At 36.6% G+C, this 20,352-nt stretch overlaps 1 protein-coding gene across 1 annotated transcript in view; it reads left to right on the top strand.

Annotated features, from left to right (window-relative positions):
* Nucleotides 1-4,328: 4,328 nt before the first annotated feature.
* Ac13E (Adenylyl cyclase 13E) overlaps nt 4,329-20,352 on the top strand; it is a 41,645-nt gene continuing 25,621 nt past the window's right edge. Inside the window, exons 1-2 of the mRNA XM_068303388.1 lie at nt 4,329-4,940; nt 18,124-18,538. Of these exons, the coding sequence (XP_068159489.1) occupies nt 18,530-18,538 (9 nt within the window). The 5' untranslated portion in view covers nt 4,329-4,940; nt 18,124-18,529. The remainder of the gene's footprint in view (nt 4,941-18,123; nt 18,539-20,352) is intronic.

Genomic DNA, 20,352 nt, shown 5'->3' with positions numbered 1-20,352 from the left:
TGAGGCGTTTTGCCTTCATATAATGACAACTTCTTCAAATTGGTGGGCGTATTCTTTAAGGTCGATTGGAGTCAGTGCATGTTTTATGGCCCTGGAGTGTCATAAACTTCATCGCGTCTTCTTCATCCACATCCATATCGTCATTCGCAACGTTTTTAGCCGCTGTCATCAGAGTCCTGTGGGCTAATCTTTCAATCTATTTTTGGTAGTGCATAAAAACGGAAGTTATATGGTGGCCAAAGCATTAAAAGTCTTCTCCTCACACACACACACACACACAAGCAGCACCTGTCTTGGCCGACATGAAATTCCCCCCAGTCTGGGTTATCATAAATGCGTTGCAAATAAATAAACGCTAGGAGAATTGGTATGCCATCAGGACGATCAAAAGAGGCTAAAAATGTGGGTGGAAGGGGAGTTAAAAGAGGGTGACAAAATTCCAGTCACCTGCACACACAATAAGCCCCTGTCTTGGTTATTCAAAAAACAGCTAATAGATTGATTAAGCCACTCATCTGAGAGTGGGGTAAAAAACGTTAAAGCATCAAATTGAAATTCGTTAGTACAATTTTCAGATTCATGAATTTCGTGAATTTTATTCATCAGTACTTTGAAAGTCCTTTAAATGGCTTAGAGGCAAAACTGGCAACTGATTTGGTCACTTGAATTATCTTCTCTACATTTATTTCAATTGGAAATTCATTAAACTCATTGACGACTTCAAAAATTTCTTTGTGGCATAAAACCAATTTAAATCACATTAAAAGCAGAAATCGGGATATATACAGCTACATATATACATACATATATAATTGAACTTATTGTCTGATATTAATAAGTATGGCTTGTTAAGTTCAGCATAATAATGTTCCACAAATTGAGTTTCTGTTTGAGGCTGTGAAATCAAATGCCATTCGGAGAAGGACACACGAGACAAGATGGGCGGAGGGATGGAGCAGGAGGAAGAATGCAAAAGAAGATGGCAGAACAAGGACACAATTGTATGCCATTGCAATGGCAATTCCCGACCACCCCCTCTCGTCTCATGCAGCCACTCGGTTTTCAAATTAAACGCATCAGACCTGGATTCGTACTGCTGGCTGGCTGGCTCAACTGGCTCCTGGGGGCCTACTAACGAGCATTCATCCTGGTTACAAAAAGGCAATTAGTCAACGTGCAACATGGCCAACAAATGAATGTAATGCAAGTAGCAAACACCTCCACAACTTGCCAACCTTTTTTCGTGCTCCTCTTTGGGCCAAGTGAAACCTGTTGCAAATTCAGATGGCTGAATTGGAGGATACAAGTTGTCCGGATTCATGATTGGTGATTGGTGACTGCAACTGGGTAGTAATTAAGTTGCCAGCATTTCTCACAGTCTTCCATGTCCTCTCTGGCTCTCTCTCCAGGATGGAGGACATTTATTTGTTGCCTTGCTTGTCCTCGTATTTTAATCCCAATTATTTATGTATATCCCTTTCTTTTATTTATTCATTTCCTCTTTCTCCCTCTCTCTCTCTCTCTCTCTCTCTCTGTGTGTTTCTCTCTTGTTTTTGTTATTGAGCTTTATTGTGTCGGTGTCAATTTGATCAGTTTTACAGTAATTGTTGACCCGACCCAATTGCTGAATTGTTTTCGTTAAAAACAAAACAAAATGTTGCCGCGAATGACATGGATATCGGATGTGGCATGTGGTATGTGGCAAGCGGAGATGAACTGCATGGCAACTGCAACTAATTGACAGCATGGCGCAGTTTCTAAGAATTATGGCCTTCAATATGTTGTTCTGTCCGTTGCCCCTCCTCCTTTGGTTGAAACAAACTGAGCTTAATTCGACAGCCTCAGAGATTTATAAAGATAAATATTGCCAAAGGAGACAAAGAATGTTTCAACTGCAAGAGAAACGCTGACCAGAAAGACAGCGAAATGTTGGCCAAAACCTGATGAATGGAATAATTCCTCTAGATCAATGTCCAACTAGATCCGTTCAAAAACATTCTTTGAATAATCGGAATCGCAATATTTACACTCAAATAAGTTTGGTCCGAAACTTGGCCAATTTCCTTGATGAGAGTGAGGAAAATCTGCAATGAACTTTTGCATAATTTTGTACAGTGTCCTTGCCACTTTCAATTTGAATACATTTCGTCCGTTTATTTATATTTTTCGGGATCACAATCCCATAACCCCATAGCCCCCCTAATCTAGTCCTAATGAACATCATCAGTGTCAGTGGTCACGTTTCGTCACTCTTTTTTAAGCCGTTGATTTTTGCGGTTAAAGTTGGCCAACGAGTTGGCAGCGGATATTAAATTAAGTTCCGAAAATAATTTTCGTTTCATATTTTGTTTGTTTTGCTTTGAATTTGCTTTGTATTTATTACGACAAAGTGACCGTAAGAGTTTGTAATTATCCAAAAATATGATAATGACTGTAAAGGTTTTTGTTTGGTTTTTTTGATTTCAATGTAGGAAATATGTACACGAGGCATTAAAATTAAAAAGTTTACTGTTACTTTGAAAACCCTTAATGATTACAATAAACAAAAAACCAAACAAAAACAACGAATTTTACTTTTAACATTGTAATAAAAATTAATATGAAGTATTGAAAAAACCTGTCAAAATGCCTTTTAATATTGAAACAAGAATAAATATGTAAACAATTTTTAAAATAATGAATTCAGCGAATATTGTGAGGTTTTTTTTTTTTAAGTAATTCGGAGTACTTACTAGTAGAAAGACCTTAAAAAACGTAATATATTCTAAACCTTTTTGAAAAATCATTTAAGAAATAAGTATTTAAGTTATTGCAATGTTCGGTATTATAATTTATGTATTTTTGTTTCCTTATATGCTCTGGAAATTGAAATATATGTACATATATAAAAGATAATCGTTTTTCAGTTTTTATCGTTTTTAAAGTTTGATTTTCGAATTTCTCACCTCTTAAACACAAAAAAATTGACATTTATGGCCAAGATCGATTTATTGAGATTTTAGCAGGTCAAGAAGAAGGGGATTCCCTGAATCCTGATGATAAGAAGGTATTCCCATATATTATACGTTAAGGGCATAATTGGAAAATATTCAATACCCCCTCAAAAGATATGAAATTATTTTCCAGAATTCTTCTCGTGTGCGTCGTGAGTTTTATCCCATCTCTAGATGCCATTTAACGAACCTGTTGTGTTTTGTTCGCCGTCTCTGTGTGAAGCAACATCAAACCTGTTGTCCAACAATAGTGGGAGCAGCAAAAACACGTTTTTGTTAACAAATAATGGAATTAGTCAGGGGTGGATTGCATGGTTGATGAGGCCTCTACACATGTGGGGCCCCAAAAATAATGGGCAGACTAAAGTTTCTCCCACTCATGGTCCTTGAGCCCTCTAAGCCCTCCAATGCACATTGGGACAGATTCACTTTTTTTTGGCATAAACTACATTTCAAATGCTAGAGAGCTAAAATTTGGCACGCACATAAGTCAGATCAAAATAGAATTTTGAATTTTTTTTTTTTTGAATATACCACGTTTTTACCGTTATCCGCCCAAAACTGTAAAAATTACCCCATTTGCATACTTTTAGGCTTTATTTTTAAAAAATTTTAAGCCTTTTTTTAGTAAACAGCATGTGTAAAATAATAAAAGGATGGCTGCATGCAAAAGAAGGTTTGTATTATTTCCTTCCTTGTCGGCAAGTTCTACCGCCCTTTTTCTTTTCAGCCGTGATCCTGCATCATTAAACGGCAGTCGTGGTCGTCCCATTCGGTTGGATACGTCTTGGTCTAAAAGTACCAATTGTACGATGACATTTTTTTAAATTTTTCGTTACATATGGGTGAAAACTCCTTATTTTCCTTGATATTTCGGCTTTCATTTCATTTGTTACATTATTTCGTCGTAATTGGCCAATAATCCAGTCAATAACTGCTTCTTCATTTCGCTTTTTTTCAATCCATACTTCAAGAAGTGCAGCATGGCTAACCTCAAAATTGGCTTAAAATGCAAAATATCGAGAGAATGGCCAAAATGGGCAAAAACAGTTGATCAAACATGTGACTTTGAAGAGCTGCCAATAATGCAGGGTTGCACATAAAATTTGTTTAAATTTTGTTTTGTTTCTTTTCAAATATCAAGTCAACTTTTTTATTTGGCATTACAAAATTTTCCTACTTTATGCCAAAAAAAGTGAAATCTGGCCCAATGTGCAATGTCCCAACATGCTGCAAGTAACAAGCCTGCAACACCAACTTGTTTGAGCCAACATCTGAAATTTGAAATCGGCCGTTTTTTTGTTTTGTTTTTTTCAAATTGAATTCGAACGCACGGAACGGCGGTCGTGTGCCGCGGAAAGAAACTCGAAAAGCCGGTCAGTTTATTTTTTTGAATGTCTTGCCCATTCGTTTCAAAATCGGCGCGCCAAACGAATTCAGAGAATTAATAACAACAATAAAACGCATTTGAAAAATTATTAAGCCAAACTAAAGCCGTCGAGTGAGTAAAGCAAAGCGATTCAAAAGCTGCAAACAAAAACTAAACAAAACGCACACCAAATCCAAAAACGCGAAACAAAAACTAAAGAACGTGCGATAAGAACCAAACAACAAAAAAAATACATAAGTACAACAACAAAAGCAACAGTCAAAGTTGACTTTTGATTTCCAAGTAACAGCAACTAGTGCAAAGGCGAAACATTTATTTTTTTTTTCTTGTTCTGTTGTTGTTGTTGTGGTTGTTGCTGCTGCTGTGCGTTTTAGCTGCATTCTTTAGACTTGAACTAAAAAAAAAAACTATAACAAACCGACGACGCCCAATAAAAACAGGTGGAAATTCACCTGCCGACCTCCGCTTCCCTTCACCCCATCCCCTTTGGGCCCTCATCGAGAGTTAAACCCGCAAAACCCTCATCATCTAGCCCAATTGTCTAGCCAAAACAAAAAGTAAATAAATAATACAAATAATCATATAAAATAAAAAGCACAAAACAAAAATTTAAAAGTAACTTTTTTTGTTTTCCATTGAGACGGTGTTTGTGTGAGTGTGTGTTTGTGTGTGTATGTTTTTTTTTTTTTTTACTGTGCGTGCAATTAAGTTTGTGTTGTTTTAATTAGTTTTGTGTTGTTGTTATTCTTTCTTGTATTTTTTTATTCATTGTATTTGCATATTGTGTTTTCAATTCATCACAACAAAAGTTAACAGAACAACCCAAAAAGAAAAAGAAAAGTGAGTAAATTTGAAGCAATCTTTGGTATTGAATTCTATTTAAGTGGAATTCTTAAGATGCAGATGCAGATACACACAGAAAACAACTGCAAGCGATCCTCCAACACACACATCTCTATCTGCATGGTTGTCGCCAATCTGGCTCTGTCTCTCCCGATCTTGTTCTTGTGTACTCCTGCATAGAGAGAGGCGAGAGAGAGAGAAAGAGAGAGAGAGAGAGTGGATGATCATGATCATGTTGATGTTTGGAGAGGAAAATGCCATGTGAAGAGATAAGATCTAGTGATGGTCGCGTGATTCAATGTCATTTTAAATAACTCCGAATACACATTTTCTAATCCTATTATACAGATTTGCCAATTCTCTGATCAGCAGGTATCAGATATATGTAGTAAATTGGAAAAGAATCTTAATCATTAGAATCTAGACAGTGTAGAATCTCATGTAATTCTAATAGTATTTAAAATATATCTTCAAAATCTGAATAGCATTCAAAAATCTATACAATAAAACCAAGTTGAACACTTGAAAACTCCACGTGCAAACATAATTCCCTGTAGAAGATCTCTGAAGGAGATTTTAATAGATTAGAAAGTCGAAAAGTTGAACTTGAGATAGAACAAATTCCTATTCTATTAGAAAATTATATCCTGGTCGCTGGTTCTGGAATTTGACTCATTTTTGTCGATCTTTATTTCAGAAATGAATTTTAATTATTTACATACTTTTGCATGGTATTATATTTGATTCCGTTTGCTTCATGCGATGATGTAACACAACCCAAGCACTGGCATTTGGGTTGGAAATAGATCCGTAATATAAACATCACGTTAGACGTGTCTAATGTGTTGTAGTTAGTTTCTTTTTGTCGCTTTTGTTAATATTTCGTAAGCAGTTGGATAATTGATCAGTTAATCAATTGAATAGCTTACTGGTCATAAGCCTGGTCGATATCAGTTTGCCTTACATTTGGCTGCTTTCTTTTGCAATTGATGCATTTTAGCAATCGCATCGCCGTCCGCTATTGCAATCGTTAACAATTGCTAGCCACGCCCACGCCACCCTCACACAGCCTCTATCCAAGCCATAATAATCACTGGCCAGCCCCCTCCCGCTTCCACACACCAAATGGTAGTGAAGCAGCACCATAAACTAGCCCAAAGCTAAAGCAATTTTTGTTGGTTTTGAATTTTCCTACTCTTTTTTTTTTTCCATTGACCATGGCAATGGATGATGGAAAGGGGGATGGGGAGGAGGGCATGGAGATGGGGCTTATGGACTTGGATATGGATTGCAAAGCATCCTCCTTCAGCTCCATCGATATTGAAATTGTGTCTGTCAGTGGGTTAATAGCCAAAGCAAAAAGAACAACAAGAATAACTATTTTTCCACCACGCTTATACAGTTTTGCTTTACTAACTTAAAGTGCTCTCCATGGCCCACTCTTCTACTTTATGTTTGAACGAAAGTTATGGTCAATTTTTGTCCTTTTTCTTATAGACAGATTTCGAGAATTCGTTGTATAGGACGGAGAGATTGTTTTCGACGACGACAGATTGCATTTAGTCTGCTGTTATTCGTTGGACGGATTTGGGTAGGAGAACCCTTTTGTGATCTGAGGGCATCTCTCCTCACACACACACACAGACGCAAACACACACACGATACAAAAGTGTGAATGCAGTTAAACGCAATCTTGTCTAGAATTTCAATACCAAACAAAATGCTTGACGTTTGACAGTCGTTTACTTCAGAAAGAGAAAGAGACACAGAGTGGGGGAAGAGTGCCACTGGGGAAGTGGTGGTAGGTGTTGGTGGGGTGGGGAGGCAAAGTTTTCTTTGTTATTGTGAAATGCAATTGTAACAAATGCCAACAAATGAGAGCTAAGAGACAGAGACACAGACAGAGAGAAAGAGAGAGAGGGAGAGAGAAAACGGGAATGAAATACATTCCTTTCACTGCTCAGTTTCAACTGTACTAACTTGGCTAAAAGTCATTGTGGAAACAACTCAATAATATTATTAAATCGCTGGCACAATCTGCATAGTTTGTTGTGTCTTTTTTTTTATCAATATACTTTAAGAAGCGAGGGAATCCCCCCATTATTGCACTATCTTAATCAATTGCCTGAAAGGTTTTTTACGTTCTTCTTCTCTCTGTGCAAGGGGGAATTCCCTCTCACTTAAAGAGAAGAATGAGGTTTTTCTTCTCTTGGGCATTTCCCATGCTTCACATTCAAATGCATTTCATTTTGTTCTCTGCTAAAAACTTTATTTACCGCAGGACATTTTAGTTAAGTTGAAAAGTAAAAAAGAGCAAAAACCACATTTTGAGGTATTTTTTTATGTGCTTTGTTTTGTCTTCTTGTTCTTGTCAAGGGTCGTCGTGTCGGTCTGGGCCACACACCGAAAACTACAACCAACAAAACACAAACAAAACCACCAAAAAAACACAACAAAATATAAAAAACAAAAAATTCCAAATTAAAAGTAAAATTAAAACTGATTAATTAAACAAGACAACAGGGGAAAAATACAAAATAAGAATTCTGAATTGAAACAAATGAGACAAACATTTGTGTGTGAGAGAAAGAGAGAGAGAGAGAGAGAGAAGAGCAAGAGAAGTAAGAGAGTTGAGAGACAGTTGTATGACCAGTTTTTCAATCTGAAAATCTCTCAAAAGCGAACAGCTGTTTCGTTTTCATTTCAAAATCCGATGCAAAGTCAGCTTGGTTCGTTGTTGTTGTCTTTGTTGTTATGGCTGAGAGATCAAGTCAACTCGTATTGACCAACAGCAGCAGCGATTCAACTCATATGGTTGTCGTCTTTTTGATTTTGATTCAGTTAAATATTTCGATTTAGTTTTTATCAAATGATTCAATTAAGCCAACAAATACCCTAACCGAAGAGAGAGCTAGAGTGTTTTTCTTTATTGTTAAAACCAGTTGCGAATTTTAAGCTTAGTTGAGGAGAACCCAGTTAAAAATAACATTTCGGAGACTTAATTGACTTAATTTTTGATACCAAATCATTCAAACCATTATAAAGAACTAATTTTGATTGGTTAATTTAACTTTGTGCTTAAGGTAAAGTTATAGAAACCATTTTGATTTATTGGTCCATCGGCAATTTGTAAGTTGTAATCCAATAAAACGCAATGTTAGGGTATTTTTTTGTTGTTTACTTCTCTCACATTTGCTCACACATTGATTTTGCTTTTATATTCATTCTCGAGCTGAGGCTGATGATGACTTTGGTCCGATACGGATTTGGATTCGGATTTGGACTCGGACTTTGGCTCTCAGTCCCAGACTGTGACTCTGACTCAAGGTGACGTAATAGTCGATGGCTAAAGTGGCTTTTTATACGCTTCAACACAGAGATCAAGTATCAATTACGCTGATGATTTTGATTTCGATTTGGTTTTTCTTCTTGCCATCCATCATTTGTGGGTCAGGCTAAACCAAATACAATAAATGACAATTTGTTTGATTTGTTAGCCCTAGAGTCCTGCATATATTTAAATTTGTTCTTTTTTTTTTTTGCTGTTGCTGTTGCTGCTGCTGCTTTTTGGAGCAAGTCAAGATCGTGTCATGCTAAAAGTTAAAATAAATAAAAAAATACAAAAAAAAAAAAAAAAAAAAAACAACTTCACCAAAAAGCAAGTGGCACGAGTAAAAGTATATATATATATATATCAGATATTTACTTAAATATCCTGTAGTCGTTTGTTCAATGGGCATATTGAGTTCAATAAAACGTTTTCCTCTCAATTGAGTCTGAGAATATGAAGGTTTCATTTATATTAGCAACATTTGTAAGTGTTATTTCATCTCTGTGTCTACAGAGTATCGTCCATTCGATTTGTATTGCATAAAGTTGAGAATATTTGTAACAGAGTTGTGTGAGAGCAAAATATATATACATACTTTATATACTTTTATATACATACATATATTTTCTCGCCTTTTTCAAGTTTTGTTTGAAAATAAATTATAATTAGCTATAAATAGCAAAATGGAAAATGTTGTTGAAGAATTGCCCCAAGAGATGATAATGATGATGGTGACGATGATGATGATGATGATGATGATGACGACGATGTTGTTGCTGCTGCTGCTGCCACCATGGTGACAGCAGGCCTTAGATATCAGTTTACACTCAAGTCGCCACCGCTGCCTTCTCATCCTCGTCCTTGTGCCTTGTCCTGCTGCAGCCAAGCAGCTTATCATCTTGTTTCATGTTTAGGTTAGCAGCTTCTGTTGTCCATCCATTTGGCAGACACTTTTTCTTTCGTTTTTTGCTGTCGGTCAGCAGCTGTCAGACCAAATTCCTCTCTTTACTCATTTCAATCTAATCAGGAAGAATAATACATTTCCACACATAAATATATACAAAACTGAAAACTAAAGGTCGCAATAATAAATTTGCCTAGCTCAAATCGTAAATAAACAGAAAATAGTTAAAATAACAAAATGATTTTATTTACTTTGCTTTTTTTTCGATTTTAACGCCATTGGGCAGAAAATTAAACATCAAATGAACTCGTAGAAGTTTGCAAGTTTTTTTTTTTAACGCCTTTTGTTCAGAAATTGATTAGAAATTAGCATTTGATTTGAAACGAATTTTTTACACTCTTACCTCTTATATCCATCATCTGTCTATCTTCTATCTATCTTCTATCTTCCATCTATCTTCTATCTATCTTATGTCTATCTTGTATCTTTCTTCTATCGATCTTCTATCTATCTTCTATCGATCTTCTATTTATCTTCCATCTATCTTCTATCTATCTTCTATCTATCTTTTATCTTCCATCTATCTTCTATCTATCTTCTATCTTCCATCTATCTTCTATCTATCTTATGTCTATCTTGTATCTTTCTTCTATCGATCTTCTATCTATCCTCTATCTATCTTCCATCTATCTTCTATCGATCTTCTATATATCTTCTATCCATCTTCCATCCATCTTCCAACTATCTTCCATCTATTTACTATCTTTTAATCATATGTTTGTGATAATAAAAGGATAGATTTAAGGTCTACGTCAATTTTGTCCAACTTGTCTTTGATCAATTTGTTTGCTCTTTTATTTATATTCGATATTTGTTGGTGTGTTTGTTGCTGTTGATATGTGTCTTTAATTGTTGTTGCTGTTGCTGCTGCTGCTGTTGATGTTGCTGTTTTTTGCCTATTTGCACTTGGGCGTTTATTTATCTTTCAACTTTTCGACTTTGTGCTTAGAGTTCATTCCCTTCCCATCACTCCTTCCTTCTATGTATGTATATATTCCCTTACCATTACCCTTCCCTTCTTTTCTGCCTGCCCTATCTCTGCATGTATGTGTGTGTGTGTGTGCGTTTGTGTGGTTCTGTCCATTTACCCAGTGTCATGTAAACAATTGTTTAAAAATGAATTTTTCAATTTTCATTCAAAATGAACAATAACAATGTTGCCCTATGGATAGGGTCAGGTCTATGGCCGGAATATAAACATTTATTCAGCATTGCTTTTTGTCTTGTCAAGGTCAAGGACTGAATGGACAGATGGAGAATCACACAGCAGCCACAGCCCAAGGGCGTAGTGAGTGAGATGACTGGTAACTTAAGATGACAGTCAGATGTGAGATAAAAGTGGGATTTGCCCAAATGAATAGATGAACTCTGGCGAATGGATGCCAGAGATCTTAGAGTCTTTTATTTTGCCTAAACTAATATATAATTAAAGTTTAACTGGGGTTACTATCTTATAATATGTAAAAGGATTTCCTTATCTTTCCGACGCTTTCTGACTAATGTCTGGCCAAAATGTTCTCCTTTTACCACAGAACCAAAACAAACTTTGCTTTTAAACCATTTTATAGCTTGGCTCTGCCTTGTTCTTTGTCTCTTTTGTATTCTATTCTTTTGAAAGCAAAAGTGTACTTTATGCTCAATTTCAAAGTCAAAGTTTCTAAATGCCATATAATCGAATGGATCTTCTTAGGCGAACATCCGAACATCTGACGGCTTGTGTCGAAAAGTGATTAGCATTAATAAAAAGAAGAAAAAAATGTGTTTATAAATTCAGTTTTATCATAATAAACTGTCTAGGTTTTTTCCCCTTTCCAAATGCTCATTTTGATGATTATGATGATGATGAAAAACTTTTCCGTTCTTCCTAAAATTTGAAAAAAAAACTCTCACTCATAAAGCCATCATCAAGACATGATCATCATCAACAGAGGGCAATAATTTTTATAGCTCAATTAAATTTGAATTTATAAACAATTTAACTAAGCAAAAAAGGAAGCGATTTAAGAATATAAAAACAAAAAACGAACAAATTTTTGTTAGGTATCTCAACAGATTTTGCATTATAAAAGTCAAACTTAATGTCAAATGCTTACAATATATAAAATCACATTTCAAAGTATAAAACATAAATTGTCACTTTTGACAATCTAAACCAAAAGACCTTAGCTATCGAAAGTTGCTCTGATGGTTAAATACCTTTTATCCTACTCTATGAGCCATTTAAAAGGTTTTAAAATGGGATGACTTCATTGTCAATTGTTCGATTCAAGAAATTTCCTTGTTGGGATTACATTGGATGAGGTTTCACCTTGATCCGATGAGGTCCCAGTCCCAGAATAGTTGTGGATCGTTTGGCATCTTAACAGCATCAGATAGCTAACATATAATTGTCCAAGTTTTGATAATCGAGTGAGATTCCATCTTTCATCCTCAACCATCCTATTGAATATTGTGTTCACTTTTGTCTTACTCATTGGTTCCGTAAATAGTACATTTTGTAGCAGTTTAGTATTAGTTAACAAGAAGTAAACAGATGATGTGCTCAACAGTTGCTCAACAGTTAGTTATGAGTTGAAGTTAATTTTTTCAATAGCGCTTATCATCCAATACTTGCTTAGCTCTAATGATATAAACGCACGGTCAATATTGTCACAAGTATTACATATGTGAAAGCTTTAGAATTTCAAGTTGAATACACTTTGAAATAAGGGTGATGCTAACTAAAACAGTTGCCAAGAATATACAGGGTGGTTTATAACTTTCCATGAGATCCTAACTAAATATATTCTCCCATGCAAAGTTTCTTTCCATCCATTTTGAAACGAACTCCTCAGAAATTGTTGTGAATTTTTTTTATGGAAACAACAATAATATAAATACTATATAAACACAAGTATAATTTTCAAGATTTAATTGTTTAATGAATTTATTGTGACCGTAGTTAGCCCCGACCCTATATTGGGGTTTACTTAGCCTTCACGTGAAACCCACATAATTATTGTATTTATGTACATTGGAGATGTTTGAATACTCATTATGCAAACTGCATTGTTCACACTGACTACTTGACGGCAAGGGAGGGTGAGGCGAACAGAAGCAGCTTGGTCTATAATTAAACCAATCATCCATTACCGAACGCCCCTTGCCTACACACGGGACGGGAGTCTAAACAGCTGCATTGACTTTTGTTCTTTAGTCTTTTGTATTATATTACTTGGGATTAGCCTAAGCTAAGCATAGCGATTATGATCCAAACACACACACACAGAGACAAAGAGAGAGAGAGAGAGAGATCAGATCAGAAGACAAAGAAATTATATATAAATTATTTATATAAATTATATAAAAGTAAGAAGAAAACTGACTAACTGAGTGACTGACTATTTGCCAAGTAACTATAACAAAATCAGTTCAGCGGCAAAGTCGACAATTCATTCTATCCCCCCAACCCCAACCCCAACCCCAGCCCCCCTCGCCATCTATCTCTTTGTTTCGAACAAATGTATCAAATATAAATATGAGAATTATGCATAATCATAGCGGTAAGCCACAAAATCTAAGCCAGTCAACCAAATGGCACATAACATATGTGTAAAAGAATAATATTATATATGTATGTAGATATCAATGACTTAAACAAAAAGCCACACACACACGCACCCACACACACACACTCACACTCACACAAAAATAAGAACAAATATCAAAGAAGTTAAATTCGGCTATGCCGAAGTTTATATACCCTTGCAGTCCTTGACAATAATAATTTCACATGTTCAAAATTTCTTTTCTGCAACTCAATTCATTAATATACAAACAAAACAATTTTACTCTTCATACTATGTACAATTTGTTCTTCTTCTTCCCTCATTCCCTAAGCAAAGCAACGCACGCATACACATACAGTTTATGTAGCGTTGCGTCTGTGTGTGTATGCATGTGCTCTGTTAACAGATGGTGACGTAGTAGGCAGCAAGCAGAGCTGCCGGCAGCGATTGAACCGATTTATATAGACTGTAACTTGTGTTCTATTTATCCGATCAGGGTCAAATTTAGGGATCTGAGATTTTATATCAAATTCTATTATATTGGTAAATTTCATGGGGATACTCCAATTTTTGCAAAAATTTTTGTTCCAGAGCTATATGATATAGTAGTCCGATCCCAAAGATTTTCATACTTTATCTCACCCGGGTAAAAAAAAAGCTCCCAAAAAAATTTCATCCCGATAGCTCTTAAGATGGCTGAGTAAAACGCGTACGCACCGACGGACAGACGGACAGACGGACAGACGGACATGGCTATATCGACTTAGCTTCTCATGCTGATCAAGAATATATATACTTTATGGGGTCGGAAACGTCTCCTTCTGTGCGTTACAAACATCTGACCAATTTTATAATACCCTCTGCAAGGGTATAAAAAATATCAAAGAAGTTAAATTCGGCTATGCCGAAGTTTATATACCCTTGCAGTCCTTGACAATAATAATTTCACATGTTCAAAATTTGTTTTCTGCAACTCAATTCATTAATATACAAACAAAACAATTTTACTCTTCATACTATGTACAATTTGTTCTTCTTCTTCCCTCATTCCCTAAGCAAAGCAACGCACGCATACACATACAGTTTATGTAGCGTTGCGTCTGTGTGTGTATGCATGTGCTCTGTTAACAGATGGTGACGTAGTAGGCAGCAAGCAGAGCTGCCGGCAGCGATTGAACCGATTTATATAGACTGTAACTTGTGTTCTATTTATCCGATCAGGGTCAAATTTTGGGATCTGAGATTTTATATCAAATTCTATTATATTGGTAAATTTCATGGGGATACTCCAATTTTTGCAAAAATTTTTGTTCCAGAGCTATATGATATAGTAGTCCGATCCCAAAGATTTTCATACTTTATCTCACCCGGGTAAAAAAAAAGCTCCCAAAAAAAATTTCATCCCGATAGCTCTTAAGATGGCTGAGTAAAACGCGTACGCACCGACGGACAGACGGACAGACGGACAGACGGACATGGCTATATCGACTTAGCTTCTCATGCTGATCAAGAATATATATACTTTATGGGGTCGGAAACGTCTCCTTCTGTGCGTTACAAACATCTGACCAATTTTATAATACCCTCTGCAAGGGTATAATTAGTTGAAAAGCAGTGACTAAGCCTCTTTAAGGGATAGACTCTGGATGCCAGTCTCTTGGCTTACTAGTGCGTAGAGCAAGAGGAGGCGAAGGAGAGAACAACCTACTTACGTACATATGTATGTATATATGAAAGAAACAATTGTGTATTGTGGATTAATTACCAATTAATTGTTTACGATTTGTCTTTGTTAATTATTTTCTTACATTTTATCCTCATAACTCTAGTTGATGATTATCGAACTCATTTATTGTGGAATATTTTTAGTGAGTAGCGAATATTTTAAATCAGCCAACTAGTTATTCAGCTTTAAAGTTCTATATATCGGACACTTTGGGTGACTACCAACAAATCGACTTTATCGATTACAAATCACTTAAAATATATGTTGATCTCTCGTTTGAAGTATCTTCAACAGACCAGATCACTGTATGGCAAATATAACTGATAAGATCGGATTAGATCTGATCTGATGTGTAGACATAATCGGTATGCTATGGTCGTGCCTATCTATCGATAACAATGCATTGATGCTTTCTTTTATGCCTTGACTGTGGTGTGACTACTTAATTTTTCATTTTCGACATATACATAGACCCAGACCAGACGGCTGGAAATGCTTTCGATAAAGAAAGAAAAGAAAAACTGTGCGAATGAGCGAACAATTGAGTTTTGTTAAATGACATAATCCCCTATAAATATTGTATAAACAATACATAGCTACTTACAATTGAGACTCTCTCTCTCCCTCTTTTTCTCGCTGTTGTTGCTGCACAATGTGAATTATAAGTCTGGACGGAATGAAGATAGCGGTGGTGCATCAAAAGCAGTGCATGAGAAGGGGATCGGGATGGGGGAGGGATTGTGGGAGTGGGTTGAGAAGAGTGGGGAGTCGGGAGAGGAGTGAACTAGTTACAACACTCCGTTACAATCCGCTGTGGGCGTGTCGATACAAATTAATTACGACTCAGACGATTCGCGTGGGGAGATTTCAACTTGACATTGTGGCATTGGGGTGACAACAGAAAGGGGTGGGCGCAGGGGGGATGCAATTCAAGTGTATGTCTCTTTCTCTCTCTCTCTCTTACTCTGTTGCACCGAAATCTGATATTCATCCTCAGTGATCTTGCATCTTCATTTCAAGAGCAGGAAGTAAATCTCGAGACCCGCGAACGAATTACAAATTACAATAAACAATAATTATGATCATTACGATCATGATCATGATGATGATGATGCATACTCAATGACAAAGCAAAAAGCTGGCAAGTGGCATACAGGCAGGAAACGCACATAAATTATATACATACATAAGTATATTTGTATGTACATAGTATATATACTATGCTTTTAATGCAGTTTCCCCTCCCCAGGCGTTGACATTGATAGCCAAACACCCGAGCACTTTGCAATTGAAAGAGCGTTTTAAGTAGAGCGTGGAGAGTGGGCGAGAAACAGGAAGGAAGGAAGGAGCACAATTTCCCTAAGCCTTGCACCGTGTTCGTGGGGGCAGGGGCACCATCTCTATTATGGAGAGTTTATGATTTTGTGTTATCAGCTCAACGATTTTGTTCTCCAACACTAAGACCAGTCCCTTCTATATGATATATCATAGTTACTGAAATTCAAGCTCGAATCGAGAGAATGTACATGTAAAATGTAACTACATACTTTTTCTACACTTGGCAATCGTTAGTTGAACCATTTTGTTTTGTTTTGTGGTTCGTTCTGACAACTTGTCAGCTTTGTCTTGTTCTTCGTTGTTGGTTCTCTCAAATTTCGTCGCTTTTAGCGTAAAATGAACCGGCGGGTGGTGTGGCCCAAGATATGTCATACAAGTTATTTGGTTTTGGACTTTTTTGTTGACATTCAAATTTCATAACCGACTCTGAACTGCAGTGCATGACACTGGCCTGACTCGGCCTGGCCCGAGAGAGTGAAAGAAATTCCTGGAATTCTCTGGTTGGCTTTTTCATTTACTTTTGTTTTTTTTTCTTCTTCTTGCATTTATCAAATGATTTCAAATTAAACCTTAAAAATTACTGATGCCCATTATATGTACACTACGAGGGCAGGCTCTATAGTTATCAGTAATTAAGCACTAGTTTCAAGTTGTGGCTTTAGTTGATAGAGATCGTTAGAAACTATTGAAAGTGTGACAATTGAGGCTTGGAAATACCTTTTGATATTTGAATTCTACTTCAAGATTAAGTATTCTATCAACTGCTAGCCAAGATACTTTTTTTTAGCTTTAAATTTGCCCTCGTATTCATTGGAGATAGGAATTTATAATGTATCTGACATGATAATCATCGCCATGCTATGCTTATTATGTTGATTAAACTAGACTTGGATACAGATGCCCTCTCTCCATCACTCTCTCTCTCTCGCTCTCCTTTTATTTGGGTTTGTCTGCTGGCTGATGCTGTGTGTGTGTGTGGTGACAATTGTCAATTGTATGCTAATTAAAAGCAGCGGCAAAATTTCAATCAAGAAAATCAAAACAAATCAAATAATTGTTTAATCAACAGCAGAGAACAGCAACAATATCAACAGCAACGTAAAAAAAAAGAACAAAAAGAGAGAAAAAACAAAATCGAAAACCAAAAACCAGAACCAAAAGCCAAAACCAAAAACCAGACGAACGGCCGCCTGGCCAGACTTGGTTTGACTTGGCTTGGCTTCGCTTGGTTTTGGTTTTGGTTTGGCCTGGCCTGGGCCGGCTCTGTTTCGGCCTGTCGTCGGCAATATATTGAGAAAACAGCGCGTTGAAAATTTATCACCAAAAGATTCTTGAACTCGTCACTAAGGTCGACCACCACTCTCTATGGTTGAACACCAGAGACCTCTCTACCCCACAGATCCTCCCTCTGCTCCACCTACTCTCTTAACCGGCCCACTTTGAAGTTGCCCAAAACACACACAAAAAAAAAAAAAAGAAAAAAAAAAACAAAAACAGGTCTCTCTCTCTCTCATTCTCTTTCTCGCTCTCTGTGAGTGTCTGTTTTATATGATGATTGCTTTGACTGATTGATGCTTGTTAGGTATGAGAGCGTGAGTCACGACAATGCTCCACTGAGCTGATCTATTTCTGAGGGATTCGAGGTGACCAATCTTCTAGGTCTCAGAACTATTCAATCCGAGTTTTATTAGTTATGGGCTAGACACTCAAATTACTTATGTTCTGAAGGTGTTTTTAAGTTTCTTAAAGTTTTGTTAATTATTTTGTAAATAGTTCGAATCTTTTTTCACATCTTGTTTATTTGAAAAACTAGAAGAAAAAATTGTTTCATATTTGTGATAAATTTGCATAGTTTAAAAACAAAAAAACTGAAATGTATTATCAACACGCAACACACTCACGCACATCTCGAAATTGCCACAACCTATGCTAATTGCACTTTATAAATTTGTGTGTCTCTCTCTCTCTCTCTCTCCCTGTCTCTTTTTAGTTATGTGGCAGCCCTAAAGGCAGCAGCGTTCTATGCGCTGCAAGCTGTTAATATGACGTGCCACATGTTGCATGCATTCATGCAGCAACGAACTCGATTTAAATCATTAATTTATTACACATACGCCATGTGGTCGCCGCTGGAGAACAGCAGCAAGAGCAGCAGCCGTAGAAGCACCAACTCCAACTGGAGGATGATGATGATGATGATGATAGTGTTGCCACCAAAAACAATGACAACAACAACAACAACAACTACATCGGCTCATGACCAACAACAACAACAGCAGCAACAGCAGCAGCAAGACTAACAACATCAACAACAAAACGTTGAACAAATTTTATTTGAAGCTTAGAAGAAACAACAACAACAACTAAAAACAACAACAACATCAACTCATACAAAAATGTCTGAGGTAAGTTAAATGGGCTAAAGTCAGGGTCAAAAAAAGAACACAAAATACGGGAACAAAGAAAGAACAGAGGCGGCAATGGGGAAGCAAATTCGTAGGCACGGAAGCATTTCCATTTTTATTAAATTAAAATCGATTTTCAGTTGATTTTATCAAAAGACTTAAGAGCATCAAACACATTAAAAACAAAACCGCACACACACACACACACACATACAGTCACACACGCATACACACAGACCAGGTTAGGTATATCTAAAGGAAAATCAAGATGCCGTGGTTTGTGAGGAAGACCTGACAGTCTGAGAAATTTTAATCAATCGTCTGCCTTTCAGCTTAAGTTTCACATAATCTCGACCTTCTCCATATCCTATACAGGACTTTTGATAAGCCAAAATACATCAGGATATCAAGCTAAATATATTTGAAACTTGTGGCTGAAGAAGATAACAAAAGATAAGAATCTCTGTAGTGAAAAGAGTTTAGTAGACTTTCTCAAACTATGTAAATAACTCAATACTGAAAGCAATGAATTAGAGCTCTTACTTCCTTTCAAAGTCCTTTCACAAACACATTTTTCAATCCACCTTAACTGAAGCCAAAAAGTGACAGCTTTAAGAAATTTTCATTTAATAATAGCCTCTGTAAAATATTTAAAATATTCTCTTATCCCTTATTTCTGAATGCTTTTGAGGAAAGTCAAATGGTTGTGAAATATTCTTTTTGAATAGATAAGCTCAGAGAGAGAGAGAGAGCATTTTGGGATAACTTGACTTCTATATTCTATTCTCGTCTTTTCTCTTGTGTTATCATGTCTTCTCTATTCAATTTATGGAAAGTCTTCAATGCGACACGATGCTTATTGCAGATAATATTCCGAGTCCTAAGGAATGCCTTGCCATGTTGGGTAAATGTCGACAGTTGTGGTCCTCTTCTTCTTCTGTCTTTGTCGTCGTCGCAGTCGCTAGTCGTTCTATCTTGGTTTGGCTTAGTTATTTTTCCAGTTGGCCCGCATAAATATTTGAATTTTGGGTCACTGATGTTGACGTCGTTGTCGTTGTCGTCGTCGTCGTCGTTGTCGGTCGTTAAGACCGTCAACTGTCTCATGTTTATGTATGCGACACACATACACATACACACACCTAGAAGCACGCAGGAATAGCAACAGGCGCCATTACATATACACACACTCACACTCACACAGGCAAACGCACACATACAAATATTGACCTAATTTGCACCTGTTTACAAATTCATTTGGCTCCGCTAGTCCAAACACTAACTATTTTTTTCCCACCTCTGCAGTCCCTCTGGCAGCTTTTCTCCCCCCACCACTCTCTTTCGCTCTCTCTCTCTCTCTCTGACTCTCCATTTGGCTCTTGCATCCTAGTTTGCGAGCAGGACATTTGCGTTTTTGGCGCATGATTTATGCAAACTTTTGCTATGCGATGCGAAACGCGAACCAACCAACCAACAACAACAAAAACAACAACAACTTCCATAGGTATTTGCTAGCTTCAGCTGCTTCCATGTTTTTGGTGTGCCTTTTCTTTCTTATTTCTTGCTGTAAAGTGCTTAAAGCCGAGTGACCAAGTCCAGATTAGGGCAACTGATGGAGAAGTGAAGGGAATGAGAAACTGTGAACTGTATGGCCAAAGGAGTCAGTCATCCGCATTCTATACCATGTTTTACTCAAAAAGAAATTTACATTTTACATTTGAACTAGATTTCTATGCCCAATAGGCAGAATGATTGAATGAACAACCAAAAGTCAACAGTGATATATAAGACATAGTCAATCCTGATGGCCATTTAGC

Source organism: Drosophila tropicalis, unplaced genomic scaffold (genome assembly GCF_018151085.1).
Source record: "Drosophila tropicalis isolate 14030-0801.00 unplaced genomic scaffold, ASM1815108v1 contig_158, whole genome shotgun sequence".
In the NCBI taxonomy this organism is placed as follows: domain Eukaryota; kingdom Metazoa; phylum Arthropoda; class Insecta; order Diptera; family Drosophilidae; genus Drosophila; species Drosophila tropicalis.
The sequence above is the reverse complement of the archived record's forward strand: the minus strand, read 5'-3'. Positions and strand labels throughout refer to the sequence as shown.